Source organism: Ascaphus truei, chromosome 4 (genome assembly GCF_040206685.1).
Source record: "Ascaphus truei isolate aAscTru1 chromosome 4, aAscTru1.hap1, whole genome shotgun sequence".
Taxonomy (NCBI): domain Eukaryota; kingdom Metazoa; phylum Chordata; class Amphibia; order Anura; family Ascaphidae; genus Ascaphus; species Ascaphus truei.
In genome coordinates, this window is record NC_134486.1 from 226,159,804 (window position 1) to 226,183,901 (window position 24,098).

Genomic DNA, 24,098 nt, shown 5'->3' on the forward strand with positions numbered 1-24,098 from the left:
TACTTTACAGGAACAAATCCTCCCTAAGTCTCCTGGTCAGAAAACGCATCGCACAGCAGATGCTAATGCCAATTATTGACTATAGAGACATAGTATATGGCTCGGCACCTCAAACCCACCTTAGCAAACTTAACACCCTCTACAACTCAATTTGTCGTTTTGTTCTCCAATGCAACTGCAACACACATCACTGCGAAATGCTCAAAGAACTAGATTGGTCATCACTCGAGTCTAGGCGCAAAGTTCACCTTTCCTGTCTTGCCTTCAAATTCTTCATGGGCAAGCTACCCAGCTACCTGAACAAGCTCCTCACCCCTACCACATGCAGCACTTATCACCTGAGATCAGACTCCAAAAGACTGTTCATGGTCCCAAGGCTCAACAAAGTAGACGGCCGTTCCTCCTTCTCTTTTACCGTGCACCCCAAAACTGGAACAACCTACCAGAGACTCTCACATCCACCACCAGTCTAAGTTCTTTCAAATCTAAGGCTGTCACACATTTTAATGTGGTCTGTAACTGTTTCATACGCCCATAATACAAATTATCTTTAACTGTGCATGCAATGTCTTGTATATAATGTATACCCTGCTCATTATGTAACTGTATTTGTAAACATGTATTATTTGTCTTTACTCTGTGCCCAGGACATACTTGAATACGAGAGGTAACTCTCAATGTATTACTTCCTGGTAAAATATTTTATAAATAAATAAATATGTATTAAACATGAAATTCAGAGAACACTGGGAAATTAAAACATAATTATTTCTGAGGAAATATGGCTGCCAGATGAGCTTCCCTCCAGCGGCCAACATTAACGGGGACATGAAGTAGTAGCTTTTTTTTTTTTGTTGGCTTGTGAAGATGGTGAACTAATACTTGGGAGAGATGTAATATCCTGTAGCTACTCCCTTTTGTCTGTCACCGTGTGTTCAACAAGCTTTCTGACTGGATTAACCAGGCCCACAATTCCAGTCTCTACCATCGTTCCAGAGGCATGGAGGGGGGTTGTGGGCCGTGCTACTTGTGGTGGGCAGGGTAGGGGGAGGGGGAGACAGGTTGAGGAGGTAGTGGGCCACTATGGGGGAGGAGGAGTTGAAAGTGCAGCTTCCACTGGGTGCGCTATTTGTTGAACTCTGCGTCACCCTGAGGTAAGGGTAAAGGATTGACCACCATTCCCCATTCAGAGGGTCTGGAAAAAAGAAAGCAGCAAAAACTTTGCTTATGATTACATTTGTTTAAGGAACATAATTAGATTGTTACATTTTGTACACGTTGTTTTAGATGAGTGCTTAGGGACTTTATTACTAATGTTTGCTTTTGATAGATACATTTTATAATTAAAGTTAAGCTTTTGAAATGCAATAAAATTATTAAACAAAAAAAAACCTTTCGGCATGTATGGATTCTGTCATGCAATATGTCAGCTAAATGGAACCAAAACGCCTTAACACGTAGAGATTTCTATAATTTTTGTTACTTTTTGGGAACGTACGTGGTGTGTGTGTGTGTGTGTGTGTGTGTGTGTGTGTGTGTGTGTGTGTGTGTGTGTGTGTGTGTGTGTGTGTGTGTGTGTGTGTGTGTGTGTGTGTGTGTGTGTGTGTGTGTGTATCCAAGAGGGATCAAGGGACGGGACCCAAAACCAAAAAGTAGGGGGAGGGAAAGGGAGAAAGGTAACACAAAGGATTAACAGGAGGGCACCGTTTCGGGGGATGAGCCCCTTCTGGCCCGTTGCCTCAAGATTTAAGATAAATCTGTGGTTCTTCCCTATAAATCCTCCGGTAAACAAAAGAAAACTCACAGCCAATAAAGCTGTCCCAAACAAATGTTCCTAATGCCTTAATATAAGATCTTACGTGTGGCTGCAACATGCTCCTTGCAGTCAGAGAAAGCTAGGGCAGCAGGCTGAGGAACATCACAGGCATACAGATCCAGGCACTGTGTAACTGAGGGCGCCTTATCGCTAAACCGGTGACTAATGACAATGTTTCAAGTCATTTCTGGGTTGAGAGAGTTGAGCCTTTTTTATGCTGACATGGCCAGCACAATATTGTTCGTGGTTCACTATAAGGGTTCAGGGCCCCCAAGGATTCCAGTATACTCTGCGATGAATACGATTCCTAAACCTTTAATATTAATTGATTTGTCTTTTTTTCCCTACCAGTTATACTCGCTGAACGATTACAAGCCACCAATATCCAAGGCTAAAATGACACAGATCACCAAGTCTGCAATCAAAGCCATAAAGGTACATCCACACGGTTTTTCTTTCTCTCATGCTGCATAGGTTTATTTAGTTCACAAGACCACATAGAATCAAAAGCTGCTTGAAGCCATAATTTCCAAACCAAAAACTACAACAGAAAATGACACCATGTATAAATGCTTTCTACTAATACCTGTTATCATTACCCAATACTTATTGTTTACCTGAGGAAGAGAGAACTCTCGAAAGCTTGTCTTAAAATATCAATTGTTAGTTCAAATAAAAAACGTATCACCTAATACTGAACTACTCATGTACTAATACTTTGAAATCGTCAGCCTTTCTAACAATGGAATACTGTAACTGGCTAATCTTCATCTTGAAAGTAACTGGGGCAAAAGATACAAATAGTGTTTTCAGATAGTGATTGGTGTGCAATAAAACAAAAGTCCCTCATGTAACTTATAGAGCCTTGGAGCATAGCAAAATATTAAACAGAGGTTAGTCGACAGCAACTTCATGATTTAAAGTAGGATTCAGTCATGCGGTCGCATTATGACGATGTGCTTCTTAAGAAATCAGAAAAAAAGAATGGAATCTATTCAGATCCTATTATCTTTATGGTGGGGACTTTTTAACATTCTTTCAATAAAACAAAAATTGTTCATTATTCATGCTAACATAGTCACAAAAAAAAACAAATTCTGCAGCACTGGAAATCAGAATGTACTCAATATATTTATCAGTGGCTAAATGATGTTTCCAGTGTAGGAAAAAAATATCTATAAAAAAAATGAATAAAGAATGCCAGACCATCTCTACTTTGATTTTGCATACTAACATACTATAACTTCACACCACCTCCCTTGTTTTTTGTTTTATTTATCCATTATTTTTCCTCCGTTCGTTCACTTTCAAAACCTGTAACTTTTTTTAATATGCTGTTTTATTAAAATAACATTACTGTTTGTAGAATTATCTATCCCCCGTTATAACGCGGATCTCGGGGTCCACATAATAATACTGCGGTATACCCAGGATTGCAAAATGGCCGCCGCGTGAGGAGTTACCAAGCATCTGCAGCTCTCTCCTCTCTGCAGCTCTCTCCTCTCTCCCTGCTTCATCAGGCTGCGTCCACGTGCGTGGTGCACATCTCCAGGTTTTTTTTTTATTTTAATAATAATATTCAATGCTAACGGACACACACACACATTAAGTCAATGACGTCACTCCAATCCTATGGTGTAGCAGGTATAGGATTGCTACCAGTGTATGAAGGGTCATGGGTTCGATTCCTGCATGGTATGCTAAAATGATTAGTTTAGGAGGAGGTGAGTGTATGTCTGTTAGCAATAAAGCATTGAATGTAATAAAATAAAACACCTTGGAGATGTGCGCCGCGCATGTGGACGCAGCCTGAGGAAGCAGGGAGAGAGGAGAGAGCTGCAGATGCCGGGTAAGTCCTTGCACGGCGGCTATTTCGCTTAAAAAAAAAAAAAAACAACCTTGGAGGTGTTTTTAAATCGGGAGCCACGCTCAGACCACGTTATTTGCAGATCCGCGTTGTAGCGGATTGCGCTATAACGGGGTTGAGATATATATATATATATATATATATATATTTACTTAGTTAAGTTATGGTGGTTTAAAAAAGTGACATAAACCCTCCACAGTAAAGCATATAGCAAATGGACATATTACTGTATGCTCATTTGCATGTCTTAGACAGGTCTGCAACCCCGCCTTTCACCATTATCACCCAGCACTTCCACTGCAGCAAGGGATTCTGGGAAATGACACGCAAATGAGCACACAGTGCCACCTTTTGCTTCAAAACCATATGACATGGTTCACTGTAATTGTGGGTGGGTTTACTGACTATGCATCTTAACCCAGGCTGTGCTGAAAGCTGTGAAATGCAGCAAGCAAAAGCTTACAGGGGATCATGTTATATGGTTTTAAACAAAAGGTAGCACTGTGTGCTCATTTGCAAGTCATTTGCCAGAATGACACACACACACACACTTTAATTGGTAGATGCATTTAAACTTATCATTTATGTACTGTTTATATTGTTAAAATATGTGACCAAAAAAATGCTTTTTATAGGTTAGGCCAAGTTTTTCCCTACTTTCCATTGGGACTAAATGACCAACAGTATCAAGGCTTTTTACAAATTAATTTTTTAAGTGAAAATTGGTTTACATTGAGGGGGGGAGGGGAAAAGCATGGGCTCAAAATGCATATTATCTGTCTAAATATAAGAAAGGCATTATTGCTGGCTGAATGCATAATGTTTCATATTTTAATTTTTCCCAGTTCTACAAACATGTCGTGCAGAGTGTTGAAAAATTTGTTCAAAAGGTAACGTTGATCTATTGCTTCTCAAGTTTGTGCCTTTATCCTGTTTTTCTGTCACTTCCCAATGATTATCGTTGCCAACCATAGGGTTAAAAAATCCAGTCTCCTCAAAGGTTAACTGAGAGTTGACTTTTATTGCTCTGCCCCTATAATATACATGTAGTTGTAAGATACATTTCTTTGATTGCTACTTACGATCTAACACAGGGGTGCGCAAACGTTTAAGTTCACGCCCCCCCTGTCTCCGCTCCCCCTTGCCTACGACCCACCCCCCCCTCCTTACCTGCTCTCAGGCTCCACGCGTCATACGACGTCACGTGACACGTTGCCATTTGACCCTGCCGCGTTGTCATGGCGACGCGACAGGGAAGAGCAGAGGTGATGTGAGCTAATGCGGTAGTTAATTAAAAAATGCTTGCAGTAGACCAAAGGTTATCCGAAATAAAGTGAAGGGTTTAAGGTAGTGATTCCCACAGGTGGTTCGGGAACTCGTAGGGTTTTGCAAGGTGCCACCAAGGGGTCCGGCAAGAAACAAATCCATAATGGCGAATCCCATGCAGTATAGTGGATCCTGAGATTGTGTGCGCACTAATAAACAAACTGCACCTTACTGTGGATGGTATAACTGTCAATTACAGCAGGAACTTCCAAAGTTGCTCCCTGCAATGCTTTGTATTCACAGCAGCAAGGCATTGTGGGGTGTGATTTTGGAAGCTCCTGCAGTGATTGACAGCTATCCCACCCATGCTGTCTGCACAAACTGAGGTGCAGTTTGGGGCCTTATTAAGCCAGTGTTCCTCTCACAAGCTCAGCACACTATACTGCCTGGGATGGGTCGTACAGTTTTGTTAGCTGTAGTCCTGATGATTAGGCAACAAGATTTATTAATTAGGTGTTTGCAGAACAAATATTTTCTAGCAGGGGGTGCACAATGTAAAAAAGGTTGGAACCCCCTGCACTAATGTTTTACAGCAGATAGGAGAATGGGCAGACTAAATGGGCCAAGTGGTTCAAATTCTATGTTTCAATGCCAGTCATTTCCTTTTAGTAACAATGACTCTAGGTATGGCGCTCAGTAACAATAGTGTAGTGAATGAGAGGGTTAATATTTCCATCGCTTTACACAAACATGATTTCATATTACATTGCTATTATGCTGCGTAGTCTGGTTACCATCACCTAGGGTGCACTTCCACTGTCTCGTATAGTTATTTAAATATAGCATGTTTCAAGGTGTGCATTGCTTCAGCACAGTTCCTGGGTGCACACAGAATTCTCTACTACAGTTAGGCTGAGGCCTCAGTACCTCCGCTGCACGCGCGCCTGCGAGACTGGCGGCACGTGCAGCCAATTCCCCTGGTCTGCAGGGGGCTGCAGACCAAAAGACGAGGGGATGTGACGGGGAAGGGACGGGGGCGCGGCCGTGACGTCACCCGGCAGGTTTGCCCTCATTGGCTGAACCGCCGGGGGGCGTGGCTTAGCGCTCTGTTGCGACTCCTGATCACAATTCTCTTGCGAAGAGGAGTCACTGTCGGCAGAGCGCAGCGCCCCCCCCCCCCCCCTCGCAGTGGGCCCGGTCCCATTGTGCAGCGGCTATTGTCCCTGCAGCGTCACCAACAGCGGGCGCTGCAGTAGCCAGTGCTATCCTTTTCTTTTTGTATTGTTTTATATTTCCTACGGGCTTCCTTTAAGGCCATATTACCCCAATTGACATCTCTAATATGGAAATACAGGTTGCCTTTTTTTTTTCTTTATCTATCCCTGCTTTGTGCTTATGCTGTTCTTTTGGCAACTTTAATATATTATAATATGAGGAATTGAGGTGAATTCAACTCCACCTGGATCTCTGTCACATAGGTGACCTGAAGTGGTGTGGCAGGTAGGCTCAGAGGGGACCTAATTGTAACCAACTGAAGAGAGAAAAAAAAGGTGTGAAAAGAATACAAACTAGTATTGAAGTGATTGAGAAACGACATCACAACTAAAGAATAAACAAGTTCTCCTTTCTCACTCCAGTGCAAGCCAGAATACAAAGTACCAGGACTGTATGTCATTGACTCTATTGTCCGGCAATCCAGGCACCAGTTTGGTCAAGACAAGGATGTGTTTGCTCCCCGGTTTAGCAATAACATTCTTAACACTTTCCAGAACTTGTACCGCTGTCCTTCAGATGAAAAGGTAGGTCGGTTTCCCAGTGTCCAAGTACTGTCATTTTATTCATCTATTTCCATTGGAGATTTTTTTTTTACTGATGTAGTTGTTTTGACCCCTTCACTGCTAGAGGGGCTAGATAATTCAGAATCCTCATAGAAAATGGAGATCTTTGTGGATACTAATTCAATTCAGTGTAAAGTGCATCCATGATCCACCTATATATATTTTTTTTTATTGGAAATATGTGCGTCCCTTGAATATATTGAAGACAAAAATGCTGACTAATACAAGCTACTAAATAATTGTTTTTAAAAAAATGGAATGCTGCTTACAATAAGTAATTGTGTTTATTATAGAAGATTTCTACAGTTAATATTATGAAAGACAGCTGAAAAAAGTGATGTAATTTATTCCATTAAATAGGGCGTGATGGTTTAAAGGATCACCTTGTAGTATGCGTTTCTGGCTGGCAGTTTTCTTTTTCACACTTAATAAAAAACCCATTTGAAATGAAATGTAAAGGTGATTTTGCTGGCATAATCTTCAAGCAGCAGTCAATGCCGATCAGAAGGTCTTGGCGTTTGAAATATTAACAGTATATAAACAGTACAGTCTAAAGGTTATCAGGGTAACTGCAGAAGCTAGAGAGTAAGAAAATCATGATTTTTAACACTAAGATTTATGAGTGAAACTCATATAGACTTTTGCCGGGGAATTCGGCTTTAATTGTTTCATTTGATTTTAGAAAGTTATTTTGTGTTTGACTTTTTTTGGTCCCCTACCCACTAGACATGTTATGTAACTTCATAATATCTCCCACATCCTATACTTCTTGGAGAAACTAGAAATTGAAGCCAAAATCTGAACTGACTGAAATGTTTATTTGCTGCACTATCTGCTCTCTGACCAACATTTAGTTCAGTGGTTTTCAACTTTTTTGTCTTGGGGCACCTCTAATCACAGTGCTGAGGCACCCCTATAACAGGGTAGGCTCACAGGAGTCACAGGAGACAGACACAGCAGGCAGAGGGAACAGACGGTCATAGAAAACACACACCTACAGGACAGAATAAATACACACAGACACAGAGCCTAATCTCTTGTCGGGTCCATGCTGCTGCTTCTGCTTGTCCACGGCCCCCAGGCTCCTGACACCCCCTCCTGATAGGCTTTTTTAGATTTTTTTTTTACTTAATTGGAACTGTGGGGTCCTTTTTGGAGCAGAAGCAAGCTATTTTCCGTTCTGGAAGCGCTCCAGTTCCCGAGTTACTTACCAGTGAAGTTACCGGTATTATTAATTTGTTTTTGGTTGGGATTTAAATGGCCGTCCAAAGGGAAGAGGAAGCTGCAAGCGATGACGTGCAGGCTTCCCATTGGTCATCAGGACCCGTGAGATTTGGTGGCAATTTTGTTTCCACAGAAGGAACTTTAAAACTGGTATAACTTCACTGGTAAATATCTCAGGAACTAGGCGGTCCCCAATAATGAACATTACGTGTTCCGATTTAATAGAAAAAGGAGGAGAGTGTGTGTGTGTGTGTGTGTGTGTGTGTGTGTGTGTGTGTGTGTGTGTGTGTGTGTGTGTGTGTGTGTGTGTGTGTGTGTGTGTGTGTGTGTGTGTGTGTGTGTGTGTGTGTGTGTGTGTGTGTGTGTGTGTGTGTGTGTGTGATCCACTCCAGCAGGAGCAGACACAAGACCGCACTCAAAGGTAAGTAAGAAAACTTGTATTCAAAAATAAACATAGCTCAAACATGACCAACGTTTCGGTCCTCGTGGCACCTTCCTCAGGGTGGTGCTTGAAGCTAGTCTTGTGTCTGCTCCTGCTGGAGTGGATTACTTTTCTCTTACTATTCGTATAGGACATGCACCGCAAATTATTTATGGTATTGGGAGTGCCGGCTGCCCCATTTTGTTATATATATCAGAGTGATCACATGGTGTGGCTTCTGTTCCGGCCGGATGTGACAGGAAGGGAGCAGGCCTGTCCCTTCAGTGTAGTACGCGATCGGAGCGCCGATCTCATACAACCCCTAAGAAACGGACAAGGAACCATGATGTGCGTACGTCATAAGGGCCCCTGGGATGATACTTTTATCGACATACACCGTTTAACAAATTGGAGCCAATTCACTTGGTTTAACTTGATATTTATCATAAATTAGTCTTGACTAAAATAGGCCATTTGAATTAAATGAAGAGTTTAAAAAATATATATACGTAATTTCAGATAACCATTTAAAACTCTGTGTTTGCAATACAGTTCAGACAGCAGAATAAGTTGCAATAAAAATTGCTTGCCGTGATGAAGAAATCACAATAAATTAAACCTATTAACTTTCATGTACCATATTCTGGGCGTCATATGTACTTAAAAATAAGGAGTTGGATGGGCCACTGCATTTGAGTGGCTTCATAACATAGCTCTGACATTATTTTAAAAACTATTAAAAAAAATGTTGTATGCTAACACATTGTGCGGTGCTATTCGTCTTTCTTTGTCTTTCTTTGTCTTTCTTTAAATTAGTCCAGATTTCTCTTACTTAAGGATTGCCTCTTTGACTTATTTTATTCAGAGCAAAATTGTAAGAGTGTTAAACTTGTGGCAGAAGAACAATGTATTCAAGAGCGAGATCATCCAACCTCTCCTTGACATGGCTGCTGGGATCCTCCCCCCTCATGTTTTCACCCCAGTCTTACCCAGTACTGCAGCAGCTGTGAGCAACACACCAGGTATATACATCTACTACAGACTTTTTATTGAACTTCAATTCAGGCAATGCTGTGAAACAGCAGCTGTGTCTCGCTAAAAATGCACTTTTTCTTTTTTTACAGCAGAAGGCTGCCACTCCCATAAATCATCTTTACTAATTCTGCATTTTGTTACTTTATTTATCTAATTATTAATTACATTTAGAGTGTTTTGTTTTTGTGGACATATGGGTTTAACCATCTGCAAAGTACAGTACCGTAGGCTCTATGTATAAAATGACAAGGTCCGGTGCAAAGTTGCTGTGTGGCAACCCGCACTAAACTAGAACTGCGACAGACAGCGTCTATTGTATTAATCTTGGCTGCTCCATTTTCGGGGACCTCTACGACAGTATGAAGGATTGATGGAGCTAGTGAGATGAGTTTGGACGGGGCTAAATGTGCACATTGGCACAGATCAATGTATTAAGTAATGTGCGGCTTGCGCAACTTTTCTGCGTTGGTTTCTGCTTTCATCTTAAAGATGGCTTAAGTCTTTTTTTTTTTTTGGCCGCAGAATACTAGTGCCGCATGTGCCAAATTCTAAAACAGTAGAAATACACTTCATAAATGTGTTTTGACGCAACTGCGGGGCCACTATAATGGCTACTTCTCAATATCTCGTGCTTGCTAAGCGAGTGCGGGAAATATTACATTTATATACAAATATATTTTTTTTGTTGGGAGCTCTTGTTAACTTCTGTACTGCAATACATGGAGAAATATATGTGTGTGTGTGTGTGTGTGTGTGTGTGTGTGTGTGTGTGTGTGTGTGTGTGTGTGTGTGTGTGTGTGTGTGTGTGTGTGTGTGTGTGTGTGTGTGTTGTTTAATTTTCATTTTTTTATTCCATTTGATTAGGCACTCCAGCAACCCCTGTTACTCCAGCCAATGTTGTTCAGGGCATACCTGACCCATGGATCGCACAGATAACCAGTACAGATACACTTGCTGCTGTGGCACAGATTCTACAGAGTCCTCAGGGACAACAGGTAAGGTTTATTTTTTTATTATTATTCAGTTTTTGTATTACTGTCACTATTGGAAGGATCTTCGAGCACGATGCCAGTGTATCAAATTGAACTAACAGCAGTGGTATTCTAATCGGTTAAAAATTAGCCGTGTGCTGATTTAAAAAAAAAAATGTATTATTAGTTTATTGCTGAGGTGGAACAATCAAGAATAATAACCCACTTTAGAGACCCTTGTCTTGGAAATTTGTTGGTGGGGACTGTCACAGGAACCGTTGGAGGACAATTATTTAGTTACTACAGGTCGAAAGGGCTTGTATGCCCTTGTTCAATATAGTAAGAAGTGTCCTAATGCACAGTTGACAATACATTAACTTGAATTTAAGTGAATTGAGGTTGATACATCATTAGCCAGCTTCTCACTATGGGGCAAATTCATCAAGCGTCAGTACAGGTTAGCGCACCAGATCCAGCGTTAACTGCCATTGACTTGAATGAGAATTAACGCCTGATCGGCTGTGCTAACCCCTACAGCGTAAAACAAAAAAATGCGAGGCGCTTCTAATAGAGGTATAATAAACTGTGAATTATACTGTGAACAATTATTCAGAGTGCTCATATGTGATAAAGGATAATAAATGGTGAACTTCGCTGCTCAACCCTCTGTGGAGGAGATCCAATTCCTCCTGTCATGGGATGTTGGAGAGAAGCTTGTGGGGAGCGCAGGTATCTCCACATACAGGGGAAAAAATATATATATAGTGTAGTGTGTTTAAACAAATTCAACAATAAAAAGGTAAATCACGATTGGGGAATCACACTCTCCCAGTGAAAAATAGGCAGTGGATACAACAATGTAGACCCAATCAGTGGATGGTAACAGGAATCAGCAGCATATTCCCTCAGTGTGAAAAGATAACACACTTGGTGCAACAATGCATGTACCAGTTAAGTGTTTATCATGGCAACAATCATTGCACTTACATTAGGCACAATGTGCTTAGACACATAACAAAATCAATGCGCAGCTCTTTCGTGTCACCAGCCCTGCTCCCGAGATGGTGTCGCGTCACTTCCGGTCGCTCCGTGACGTCACTTCCGGTCGCGCTCGATCGCGATGATAAAATCACTGGGTTGCCTTGATAAACACTTAACTGGTATATGCATTGTTGCACCAAGTGTGTTATCTTTTCACACTGAGGGAATATGCTGCTGATTCCTGTTACCATCCACTGACTGGGTCTACATTGTTGTATCCACTGCCTATTTTTCACTGGGAGAGTGTGATTTCCCCAATCGTGATTTACTTTTTTATTGTTGAATTTGTTTAAACACACTACACTATATATATTTTTTTTTCCCCTGTATGTGGTGATACCTGCGCTCCCCACAAGCTTCTCTCCAACTAACCCATACAGCGCCTGATGAATCTGCCCCGTTGGGATATAGATGCCCATCCTCTCTTCTATTTAAACTATTTATCTCACCGGACAATGGTTTTATTGCCCCTATAATTTTATTTGTTTGGCATGCTACTTGATCATCAATCGATCAGTGACACACATTCCTTTTTTTGAAGTGTACGGTATATTATTGTCTCTACCACATTCTGTGTATCAACTCCCCGTGGCTGGCTGCCCTCCAGTGGTGAAAAGTAGAATCAGATCAAAATGACCACTGCATTGATTTCAAAGCTTTTTACAGCTTTTTAAGTGATTAAAAGAAATTAGTTGTATTAAAAAAAAAGTTTGCATTGCTCAAGAAATTAGTTTTCTTTATATAATGCTACAGCTATTTCTACAACACATCTTTGGGGGCTGAGTTAGAAAATAGCTGTGAGAGAATGTGTCATCATTCCTGTGGCAAATATTATTTTGTTTCTAAATATAAAAATAAATCTGCTCGATTTACTACTTGGGGGGTGAAAACTGTCAATATGGAAGATTTGACAAAGAGGTATATTTTCTGGCTAGATGATCCCTGGTTTTAACTAACACTGTTAAAGAATTACATTGTTTGCTGCCATCAATGTAGCAACTGTGCAAACACAATACACTTGTTAAAGGTGTATTATAGCCCTGCACCACGTATAGAGGGACTTATATAATTACAGTAGAATCCAAACACAATATTGGGTGGTGCTCACAGGGAAAAAACGTAACGTAGTCTTGAGTGCTACATTGATGTAATAACTGTGAAAGAAAGAATCTCTATGATGTGGTACTAGAGAACACCCTGTAGTTTACTTAAAAATAATATTTATTAATAACATTAAAATATAGTTTGGAAGTGGTGAGACAAAACAGAAAAAACAAGCTAATAAAATCAATTAAAAGTGATGGGGGGCGTATATGGGCTATTGATCCAGCCTCGTTGTAGTGTACATTCGTATTTTTATAATATAAGCAAGCACCCACAGCTGAGTGATCAGCACAAGAAATGCCACATAATATAAATAGAGTACATATACAGGAAGAGCTTCATTGACTGCACTATATCCTAGATAGATGAGAGTTAATTCCGATCAGATCGGCTAACACAATATGAGTCAATACATGGATGCATTGTTACAATCTATGCATGCGTTTTGAGTGTATTAGCGAATACAGCTATAATTTTTACGATCTGCTAATTGAGGTGTCCTATATACTCTGCAAAGGGATTGAAACATATACAGCAGGGTAGAAGGATTACCATGGCAACGTGGGAAGCAATAACACTGGGATTCCATATCTGCATCACGAGTGTCTCCCCGCTTTCTCTCGCTTTCGGCATTATGTGCCTGCTGTGTTTAGCTTTGGGATAAATCTTACAGATCCAATATTATAACGCAGCCGCAATAAAAGCATAAGAATCAATTTGTACGGAGTTTACATACTCAACCGTAGCTGCTTACTAGCCCGAACCAATGAACTACCGAAATCGCTGTGACATCTGATTGGTTGACTAGTCATACACGTCCCCAATTGTGATAGGAGAGTATAGCAATGGGCGTGTACACATACATGTAGCGATTGACATTCAGATGGACCAATGACATGTGAGAACAAATCAGTAACCATAGGAACCACTGTGTATATAATGTTACCAGATATCACCTGGAACTTGCCCCCGAAGAAGCTGGTCTGGTGAAACGTACGTCGGGTACGTCAGTTGTCACCTGGTGACGTCGGCTCATCTGAGAGGTGTGGGCGTCCCTTTGTTTGGAGCGCTTCGTAGACTGCAGCCGTGGGCAGCAACAGCGCTCTAACCCTTGTATTTACTTCACTAGTTTGCTACATACTAAGAGTTAGCAACAATTGTATCTATATGTTTCATAGTTCTATTAGCTCTGAGTATCATACATTCAGGGAGCTATATACTATTGTGGCTACTTTGTGGTTTCACAGAAGTACCCAACTAAATAGCTTCATAAGAACTGTTTGGTGGTGAGGGGAAAAAATCATCAAGTCCTGCTCACAGATTTGGGTTGCTACTTTTGTTACCCAAGCCACTCAACAGAACAGCTTATATATTTATCATCTAGTAGAAGTATACATTACACTATCACAATTGTTCCATCTATACTTAGAGGCATTTCTTGTGCTGATCACTCAGCTGTGGGTGCTTGCTTATATTATAAAAATATGATTGTACACTACACCTGGGCTGGATCAATAGCACATATACGCCCCCACGCCCTCCTTCACTTTTAATTTATTTTATTAGCTTGTTTTGTCTATTTTGTGCCGCCACTTCCAAACTATATTTTAATCAATTATTAATAAATTTTATTTTTAAGTAAACTACAGGGTGTTCTCTAGTGCCACATCATAGGGATTCTTTCTTTCTCAATCAATGTAGCAATCAAGACTGCAGATATAAATAAATAATGACATGGTAAATGATGTTATCCTTTATCTGAACATCCTGCTTACTAAATTTAGCAATTACTTCCATTTTTTAACTGGTAAGATGTTAGAAAGAAGACGGATGCAATGATTCATTATAATTTCTGATCTTAAGCATTGTCTTGGGTTGTAATATTTTTACAGTACACAGTACTGTAAATAGAGGCTTGTTGGGTTTGAAGAGGCAATCTGTGCAGCACTTTAATATATTCAGCCTTTGATAACCTTTATTGAAAACGAATTCCCTAAACTGCCAATCGATTTAGTTCTCCCCTGATTCATCAGCAAAGATCCTGCTTTCCACCGATCACTAAATGGCTGCCTTTTTTTCAATCAATTCGTCAGTCAATGTAACTCAGCAGCTACAATGTATCCTTATATTACTACGGTAATATTATCTATTACAGTTTGCAGCTCAAACTGCTGGGAATATTGGGAACACATTATCACAAACAGGAAAGTGTTACAAAGATTTTGCACTGCCAGGGAGGTGGGCTAAAGCCTGCTATAGAAATCAAAGGATGCTCAGTGTATGAAAGCGTATTAAAAATGAGTTGAATTAAAAAATATTAAAAAAAAAAAAAAGTAGTACCGGCAAGTATTATCTAATACTACAGAACTGATTTATTTTAAAAACAAAAACACATGTAGGATGTTACTTGGATTGCTCCTTTAAAAGGCTATTTACACTATACGGTTTTCTATAAATACCTATTTTGTTGCTCTGTTAAATTTGTACTTCAGGGCCAATGCGACTTCTAGACCTTTGAACTTGGCCTTATTATATGATACTGTATTACTGAAGAACAGCAAGAGCAAAGAGCTTACTGAAGAAGTTGCAAGTTGTAAGAACACTGCCTTTGAAGTGGGAGAACCCAGAGTCAAATGTCACTGTCGGCTCTCCTTGACTTTGACTTGACCATGACTTGTCTCCTTGAGCCTCAGTCACCTAAATTAGATTGTAAACTCTTTGGGGCAAGGACTAATTGTGCCTGTAAAATTCTATGTACAGTGTTGCATAAACTGGCAGTGATTACTTAAGAAAAAAAATGTCTTTAGGTGTTTTTGGTTCTTTTTCTAACGTTAAGGTCTCTTCCCTGCAGCTTCAGCAGTTGGTCCAATCTTTACACGTTCAACAGCAGAAGCCCCAGCCCTCTCTTCTTCAGCAACTAGATGCCGGTCTAGTGGTTCAACTGCAGGCTCTTACAGCTCAGCTCACAGCAGCAGCAGCTGCATCTAACACGCTCAACCCACTGGAGCAAAGTGTCTCTCTTAGCAAGGTAACACACGTGTGGATTATGCAATCTCTTTGTATGTGTCTCTCAGATATCCTAGTGATTTGTAGAGAAAAGCGTGGCAGGAACTTGCAGTGAAATAAAACCCTCCTCTGATGCTATCCATGACACAATGGCCTTTGTCATTTGGCATATTTCATATAGAGTATTTTGATAATATCAGATTATTTTTCCATTATCCTTTCAGTGTGTAGTATTTCTTGTATGCAGAAAATAAAGTGAACAGTATTAAACTGTTAAACCAATGGGCCACAGTGCTTTATACTTTTTTCACACTTAACTGCTCGCTTCCAGAATGAGATTGATCAGGGTTGAGTTAGAAAGGATCAGTAAAACATTCTGCACTGGTAGACTAATTGAGAATATTATTATGACTTATGTTAACAAGATTGCGTGGGTTTGGGGCCCTCAACAACAGACTAACAACAACAATCTTAGATGCTCTTAGTTGTGACGACCCTGGAAGATAAATTGTGTGTAAACTTTTGAAGTACTTCAGTCTCACTTTATTACTCCGGCAGGTAAAGAACGTGCTGGAACAAATTGTACTATTGTACTATTATAGTGTACTAACGGTACTATTAAAATTACATCCCCTATTCGTCACTGTTGATATAAACAGAGCAACCCTGGAGAGGATTGCGGTTTGGTACCTTCCGGAGACTCAAAAACACTGCACATGTTAACTCATGTTGTATCACATTATTTGACCACAAAGTCCCTTTTTGTTTCTTGTTGTAACTCCTGTTTTTTTGTTTTTGTTTTTTTAACTTGCAGAAATTGATGGACAGGTTTGATTTTGGCGATGATTCTGATCAGACTGAGGAGTCAAAAAAGGACACCCAGCAGCAGTAAGATTATTATTTTTTGTGCAAAACTTGCTCTTATTAACACAATGTAAGTGTTGATCTATTGTTTCTTGTAGTGTTGTAGTCTACTGTACTTTGATTAATATTCCAAGATGTTTAATAAAAATGTTGATTGGTCACACAGCAGCATGTGAACACATTGAAAATGCTTTCACAGACAGTCAACCAATCAAGTGCAAATAGGCTAAATGTGTAGAATAAAGAAGCTTTGTAAGTCAACACATTGGAATGGACACATGCGGAAATATGTTTTCTTATTCTTTGTGGCATGTGACATTTGACATGAATGTGTTTGTAGATTTTATGTTGACTGATACACAGAGGTGTAAAATCTCTGTTTCAGGGTTATGGTGCATCATTTGATAACCAGTTTCTTTTGTGATGTAGTAACACAACAAAGAAGTTGGGAATTTTATTCTACCATAGGTAGCCTTGACTAAACTAATTCTGTGTGACTGACTCATAATCATATGTTAACATACGTTTGTTTAAAATCAACCTTTTATCTATATCATTCTTTCAATAAATTGTCAATGAGCATTGTAATAAAATGCTGTGCAGAATTTTTTGATGTACTATTGTAAGCACCCCACCAGTAGTCATTGCTAAACTCCTTGTTAGTGTTGCCTATTTAAAGGTGTCCGTTGGATTAAAGCAGAAAGTCACACTGCCCGTGTTTCTTTTTCTTGCCTGAATTGGGGGGGGGGGGGGAGGGGGGAAGTGAACAAAATATTTGCCTGCCAGAAACAAAATGGCTCTCTGCTCTGGCGGCCATGCTTGTATTTTTTTGTAAATGTAAATTACTTTTTACCGGGAACTGGGGAACCACGAATCAGCTATGCAATTATGTAAATGACAAATACAGACATCTTGTGACTTTTTGTTCCAATGTCTTGTGTCCTTGCCTATTTTTGCTGTTCAGTCATAACATAGTATATCAGTTTAATATTGGGCTTAACACTGCACAAATATGTTCTGTATCACTAACATCCCTGGTATTCTAGCATACCACAGATTTTATGCTTTATTTAGTGGAATACCACAGTGCATTAGATCACATAACATGGTTACTGATGGTGCAGATCTTACCATAACATGCTGAGAATGCTAAACAGCTGTAAAAAGGGGAATCTTATTTTTCTATAGTGATAAGTTGCATAGTAACTTAGCAGGAAATAGTGATGCTTTAATTAATGTAATGCACATTTATTTTTCTTTTGTAGCTCCCTGGTATCGGACTCTGTGAACAACTCGCTTTTCCATCAACTTGCAGAACATCTGCAGCAACAGAATCTAGAACATCTTCGACAGCAGTTCATGGAGCAGCAACAAACTCCAAAGGTAATGCGAGTCGCCTTGTTCTCTGTGTTTCAAACTGTAGACACTGTAAACCATTTTCAGATTCAGAAAGCACAGATACAGGCCACCATGGATTACTCAAAAGCCTTGCACCATCTAATGAATGTTGATGGAGAACTCTGAAAACCAGCACACCAACCACTACTCATCCCAATGGTAAACATAAAAAATGTACAACTTGCAAACTACTCAAATTTCTATTTATACTGTTACTCTCTTTAGCAGGTGAGGTTGAACGTTACCCAGGCCCTCCCTTTTCAACTCTGTCCCATACCCCTGAGAATACCCTCTTCATTTTCCAAACAGGTCTACCTGTCGCCCATGTAAATATCCGGAGCCTGCTGCCCAAACTGGATGAACTAAGGGCATGGTGACTTATGCATAAACCCAAAGTCATCATTCTCACAGAAACATGGCTAACTCCTAAAACCCTCCATGCAACTATCGCTATTCAGGGATACTCCATTTCTAGGAAAGACGGGTTAAAGAGAGGAGGAGGGGTGTTATTTTTTTATTGCAGACACTTTACAATTTACGCTCCTAAATTGCCCCCCTAGCCCACCCTCTTTTGAAATCCTAGTTGGCAAAATCTGCCTCCCCTATTCTAAGCCCGTTCTTATTGCTTGCATCTACTGGCCCCCTATAGACAAACTACATTCCCTGACTGATATTACTCAGTTTCTTGGCTCAATTTCCTCTCAGAATGAGGAAAGTGAGCTGATAGTTCTTTGGGATTTCAACTACAATTGGCTCGACCCTAAAAACAGCAACATCCAGATACTACTCAAGTCACTTAACCTAACCCAACTAATTTCCCAACTCACACGGACAAACCTGAAATCTCACAACCATTCCTTGCTAGATTGGATTCTCTCCTCTAGTCCCAGCAGAATCCAATCCTCTGGCATCCTTCCTGACATTTTCAGTGACAATGCAATAGTGTACTGTGTAAGGAAAATCAGATCACCCCAATCAAGCTTTAAAGTTCTACTCACTAGAACATTTAGGAACTTTAACCCACAACAGTTTCTGGCTGATCTGACCAGCTGCCCTTGGTACAGAATCGACTTAATTCCCAACCCTGATTCTGCACTCGACTATTTCCTATCCGAGTTCTTAAAACTCTGTGATACCCATGCTCCACTACGCAGAATAAGAGTAAGGGGGGCCCAACTTCCGTGGGTAACAACCAACCTTATATCGCTCTACCAACTTAGGGATGAGTTGTTGTGGAAAAGCTACAAAGTAACTGGCACTACCAAGGATTTTAACTACAGATGCCTGCAGAACATGTGCACAAGGCAAACAAAGCATGCAAAAGCACAATATTACTCTGACAATCTTCATCAGAATACATCAAACCCAGCAAACTTCTGAAAGGTTATCAACAATATATTCCAGCCATCAACAACCATGTAATATCATTAAGGAGGATATTACCCTGGCAAACCCCACTGACATTGCAAATGCATTCAATGATTACTTTGTGGGGTGTGCTACTAACTTATTAGCGAAATGCAACCCGAACTACATACATGAACCTCATTCTGAGAGTACCCCTATAGCACCACCCCTCCAAACACTGCCCACAATTTTCAATTTGTCCCAGTATCTGAAGAGGAGATTACACAAGCGCTCCTCAAATTAAAACTAAGCAGCCAATGTGGACCTGACTTACTGCAATCTAAGTTCCTCCGACTTGGTGCCCAAGCCATTGCCAAACTGCTTGCTTCCCTAATCAACTATATTTTGTCTTCAGGCCATATCCCTAAGACCTGGAAAACTGCCAGAGTTGTCCCAATCTTTGAAAGTGGAGACTAAAACACTCTCAAACTACAGGCCAATCTCACTTCTCCCAATTCTATCCAAAGTAATGGAAAAATGTGTTCACTCCCAATTAAGCGATTACAATACCAAGACAAATTTCCCTAGCCAATTCCAATCTGGCTTTCGCCCCAAACACTCTACCGTAACTACCCTGCTAAAAGTTTGCAATGAAATCCAGTGTGGAATTGAACTGGGACAACTTACTGGTGCAATATTCCTAGATTTTGCAAAGGCTTTTGATACTGTTGATCATGTTAGCTTGCTAAACAAACTCCAGTGCTCTGGAATAGGGAAGCATGCTTTAAACTGGTTTCATTCCTACCTATCAGGTAGACCCAACATGTGCCTATCTCAGGCTCTAACTCCAACCCCTTGAATATCACCTGTGGTGTCCCACAAGGCTCTGTTCTGGGGCCCCTACTCTTCTCAGTGTTCATTAATGATCTTCCTAAGCTTGTAAGGAAGCCTCAATACACATGTATTCAGATGACACAATCTTATACGCACACAGCCCTTACCTCTCTGACCTTGAACACTTACTTCAGTCTGACTTTTTGAGACTTGAAAATTGGATTTCCCCAAACAAACTGTTTCTAAACACTGACAAGACTGTAACAATGGTATATGGGACCAAGGCTACATTTCTAAAGCTTCCAATGAAGGCGCTACAGATCAGAACCAACTCTAATACTATCCTAGCCCCTGTTTCTAGTTTCGAATATTTGGACATATGGTTTGACTCCCATTTTACATTTGGGTTGCACATTTGATACCCTGATATCCAAAACCTATTCCAATCTAGGTGTACTATATAGGAACAAATCCTCCCTAAGTCTGTTGGTCAGAAAGCGTATCGCACAACAGATGCTGATGCCAATTATAAACTATGGGGACATAGTATATGGCTCGGCACCCCAAACCCACCGTGGCAAACTTGATACCCTCTACAATTCAATGCAAATACAACACACATCACTACGAAATGCTCAAAGAACTAGATTTGTCATCACTTGAGTCTAGGCGCAAAGTTCATCTTTCCTTTCTTGCCTTCAAATACGTTCTGGGCAAGCTACCCATCTATCTGAACAAGCTCCTCACCCCTACCACATGCAGCACTTATCTGAGATCTGACTCCAAAAGACTGTACTTGGTCCCAAGGTTCATCAAAGTATTCGGCGCTTCTCCTTCTCTTATCGTGCACCCCACAACTGGAACAACATACCGGAGACTCTCACATCCACCACCAGTCTAAGGTCTTTCAAAACTAAAGCTGTCTCACATTTTAATCTGGTCTGTAACTGTTGTATACTCCTATAATATATATTATCTTTAACTGTGCATACAATGTCTTATATATAATGTATAACCCTTTTCACTTACTGTAACTATGTATTTGTAACCATGTATTTGTCATTATAACTCTGTGCCCAGGACATACTTAAAAACGAGGGGTAACTCTCAATGTATTACTTCCTGGTAAAACATTTTATTAATAAATAGAGAATATAGATAATTCTGCCGCCTGGGATATTACTCTCTTTGTTGGACACTCACCCTTTGCTCACAAATAAAAGTAACAAATGACTAGCACCCTCACCACCTTTAAGTCCAATCTTAAAATGCACCTCTTTAGGCTGTGATTATACCAGAAATCGCCCGTACAAGAGACACCAAGCAGCGCAAAAACAAGTGTTATACATCCCTGAAAATTGCTTATACCAAATGCAGCTGTGTCCCCGCTCGCTGCTGCAAAGCACGAGACAGTTGAGGAGATGAGCAAATTTGTTTTCAAGCAGCGACAGCCACGTCACATGACTCAGCCGTCAATCAAAGTAAAGTTCCGTGCACCAATCATGTTCCTCCCAAATCAAACCAATGAAAATCCTAGAAAAAATTTACCTCAAACCAATGAAAACCCTAGAAAAAATGTACCTCAGGGTTTCTTACAAAATACAGTTTTCTTTTATTGAAAAGCCATACATACCTTAAAGAACATACCATACACATTGAAGAACATAGATAATTATTGACTGACTTAATTAATTATTTTAAAAAAATTAAGTAATTAAATGACAATTATTTTATTAATAATTAACTAATCACTATTACGGACAAATCTTCAATTGAAAAATTCATTGGGTTGGTGTTGGAAAGGCAGGAGTTGTGGTACCAGCTTTTGAACTCGTACCATACTGATATCTGCATGATCGCTTTTGCAATGAAATTGGTCAAAAACTGAATCTACCCAATACATAAATGTGTTTGTTAAATGTATATTACAAAAAAATAGTTTTCATATGAATAATGTATTTGATCAATTTTTTTAAAATTAAAAATAGAATGAATAATTGTGAAGGTCGTTAAAAATGTAAATTAAGCAACACAGGTGAATTTGTTATTGTACTTAATGTGCTACATACAGTTTATGTGCTATGTAAATATATTATGGAATCTGCAGTGCCCTGTGTTGCTTAATCTTATCAAGTATATCAGATTAATAATGGGCTATACATGATCACAGGAGCACCTGTTATTATATCCCTGTTTGTTTTGACATCCGAGCATGTCTCTCCTGCAGTCGCTTGCTAAATCTCTTGTGCATGTGCACATGTAGCTCTTCAGTGTCGCTCCTTATGAAGCCACAGATAAGCGCTGCTGCGCTGAAGCTCTTGGTATAATCACAGCCTTAATGAAGGCTGAGTCCATGGTGACTCAGCCCGTGCGGAGGCGCGCTGAGGCTGAGGGAAAGCGGGTGCTTTCCCTGGCCTTGGTTAGCGTGCCGTCCGGGGGCATGTCGGGGGGCGGGCCAGTGACGTCACGGAGCTGGTTCGCCCTCATTGGGCGAACCGCTCATGTGACCGGCCCTGCGCTCCCTTGTGCGCTTGAATTTAAAAAATTTCTAAGACTTACGCTTCCACACGCTTGCGGAGGCGTGCACGAGCCCCTGCTAAAGCCGCTCTCATTGCGGCTGCAGGGGCTCACTGCTGAGCAGCAGCGCGCCTCAGCACGGGTCAGCGCATAAGCGCTGACCATGCCCGAGGCCTTAATGAAGCATATGGGATCTCCGCTGGCTGATACTTTATATCTCATATGCACTGACCATGGCACCTTGCAGACGCACAACACCAGAACACCCTCCTACTGTCTCTTAAGTACTCCCCACTTACCACTCAGATTGTAATCTCTTCGGAGCAAGGACTCTTTTTTTTCTATTGTTACTTTCATGTATGAAGCGTTTATACCAATTGTGTGCTATATTATTATGGAACTTGTATTACTGCTGTGATGCGCTATGAACATAGATGTTGCTATATAAATAAAGACATACACACATTATTTTAGGTTGCCTTGTATTGTTACTTGTTTTTCATTTTGTTGCCTTGCCTGCAGAAAATTACCTACCTCTCTGACAATTGTCATTTTAATACATGAACAAAGCAATATCTCTTTGGGGGGGGGGGAGAAGGGCGACTATTTCTCACACCGATGTTTTTTTTTTTTAAAATAAAAAAATAAATACAGTGTTGGCATTTCTGTTGTGAAGCAGAATTTTTTTTTACCTCTTCTCACCCAAGCATATGAATAATTGCGCTCACTTTTATTTAAGGTGTATCTTTGTTCTGTTTCCAGTTTTAAGATATATTGTATGTTTGGCTTGTCTATTGAGATGAATCACAAATGGAATGAAAACATGGAAATGGCTTGCCTGTTCTAGCTTTTTGTATTTCCACATTTATAACGCCGACGCATACAGAACGTTCAGACATACTTGTTCCTGGGGCGAAACTCGAGCAAATACTAGTAGCATATGTTGGTGAATGTTTCAGAACTAAATGATAACATGTAACAAGGTCTCAATCTTTTTTAAATTCTTTATGATGTTTTCCTAGGTGACAGCTCAGGAAAGCCAGGATGCGATGTCTGAATCAGAGACTTCTGCTACACCTTCCCAGGATGACAGCCAACAGCAATTTCTGGAGCCAGAACCACAAATCCATGACTCGATGGGCATGCAGCAAGAGGTGAGAATAACATCTTTGAATCCAGTGCAATGTTCATGTTTCCTTAGACAAGTAAGAGTAATGTTCCAGTGGAAGGATGAGTCAGGCGCTAATAGCACTTTTTTCCTGTTCCTGGTCATACAAAAATAGAAAATATGCCTTTTGACATGTTGACATAAAATAAATTAAACGGTTTCCTCAACAAGAATAGGCTTCAGAAACTGAACTTTTCACGTCACTAAAATGCGATTGACTTTGAGCCATAATTAACAAACAGCACAATTTCAAAAGACGCTTTCTGGAACCAGAAGTTTTCTTACAGCCCATTGTAGTGAATGGGCTGTAATGAGCCACCCATCCCCAGAAGGTTCCTTTTGAATTAGCACTTGTTGGTAAATATGAACCATTATCTCTTA

At 40.3% G+C, this 24,098-nt stretch overlaps 1 protein-coding gene across 8 annotated transcripts in view; it reads left to right on the plus strand.

Moving 5' to 3' along the window:
- SCAF8 (SR-related CTD associated factor 8) overlaps nucleotides 1-24,098 on the plus strand; it is a 256,444-nt gene that overhangs the window by 70,604 nt on the left and 161,742 nt on the right. For all 8 annotated transcript variants that reach the window (XR_012801048.1, XR_012801049.1, XM_075596939.1 and 5 more), the window contains 9 exons: nucleotides 2,168-2,251; nucleotides 4,529-4,573; nucleotides 6,587-6,748; nucleotides 9,298-9,454; nucleotides 10,332-10,462; nucleotides 15,435-15,611; nucleotides 16,404-16,477; nucleotides 17,719-17,836; nucleotides 23,572-23,703. Coding sequence is in view for 6 of the 8 variants with exons in the window: in XM_075596939.1 (XP_075453054.1) it covers nucleotides 2,168-2,251; nucleotides 4,529-4,573; nucleotides 6,587-6,748; nucleotides 9,298-9,454; nucleotides 10,332-10,462; nucleotides 15,435-15,611; nucleotides 16,404-16,477; nucleotides 17,719-17,836; nucleotides 23,572-23,703 (1,080 nt within the window). In the remaining 2 variants the exon portion in view is untranslated. The remainder of the gene's footprint in view (nucleotides 1-2,167; nucleotides 2,252-4,528; nucleotides 4,574-6,586; nucleotides 6,749-9,297; nucleotides 9,455-10,331; nucleotides 10,463-15,434; nucleotides 15,612-16,403; nucleotides 16,478-17,718; nucleotides 17,837-23,571; nucleotides 23,704-24,098) is intronic.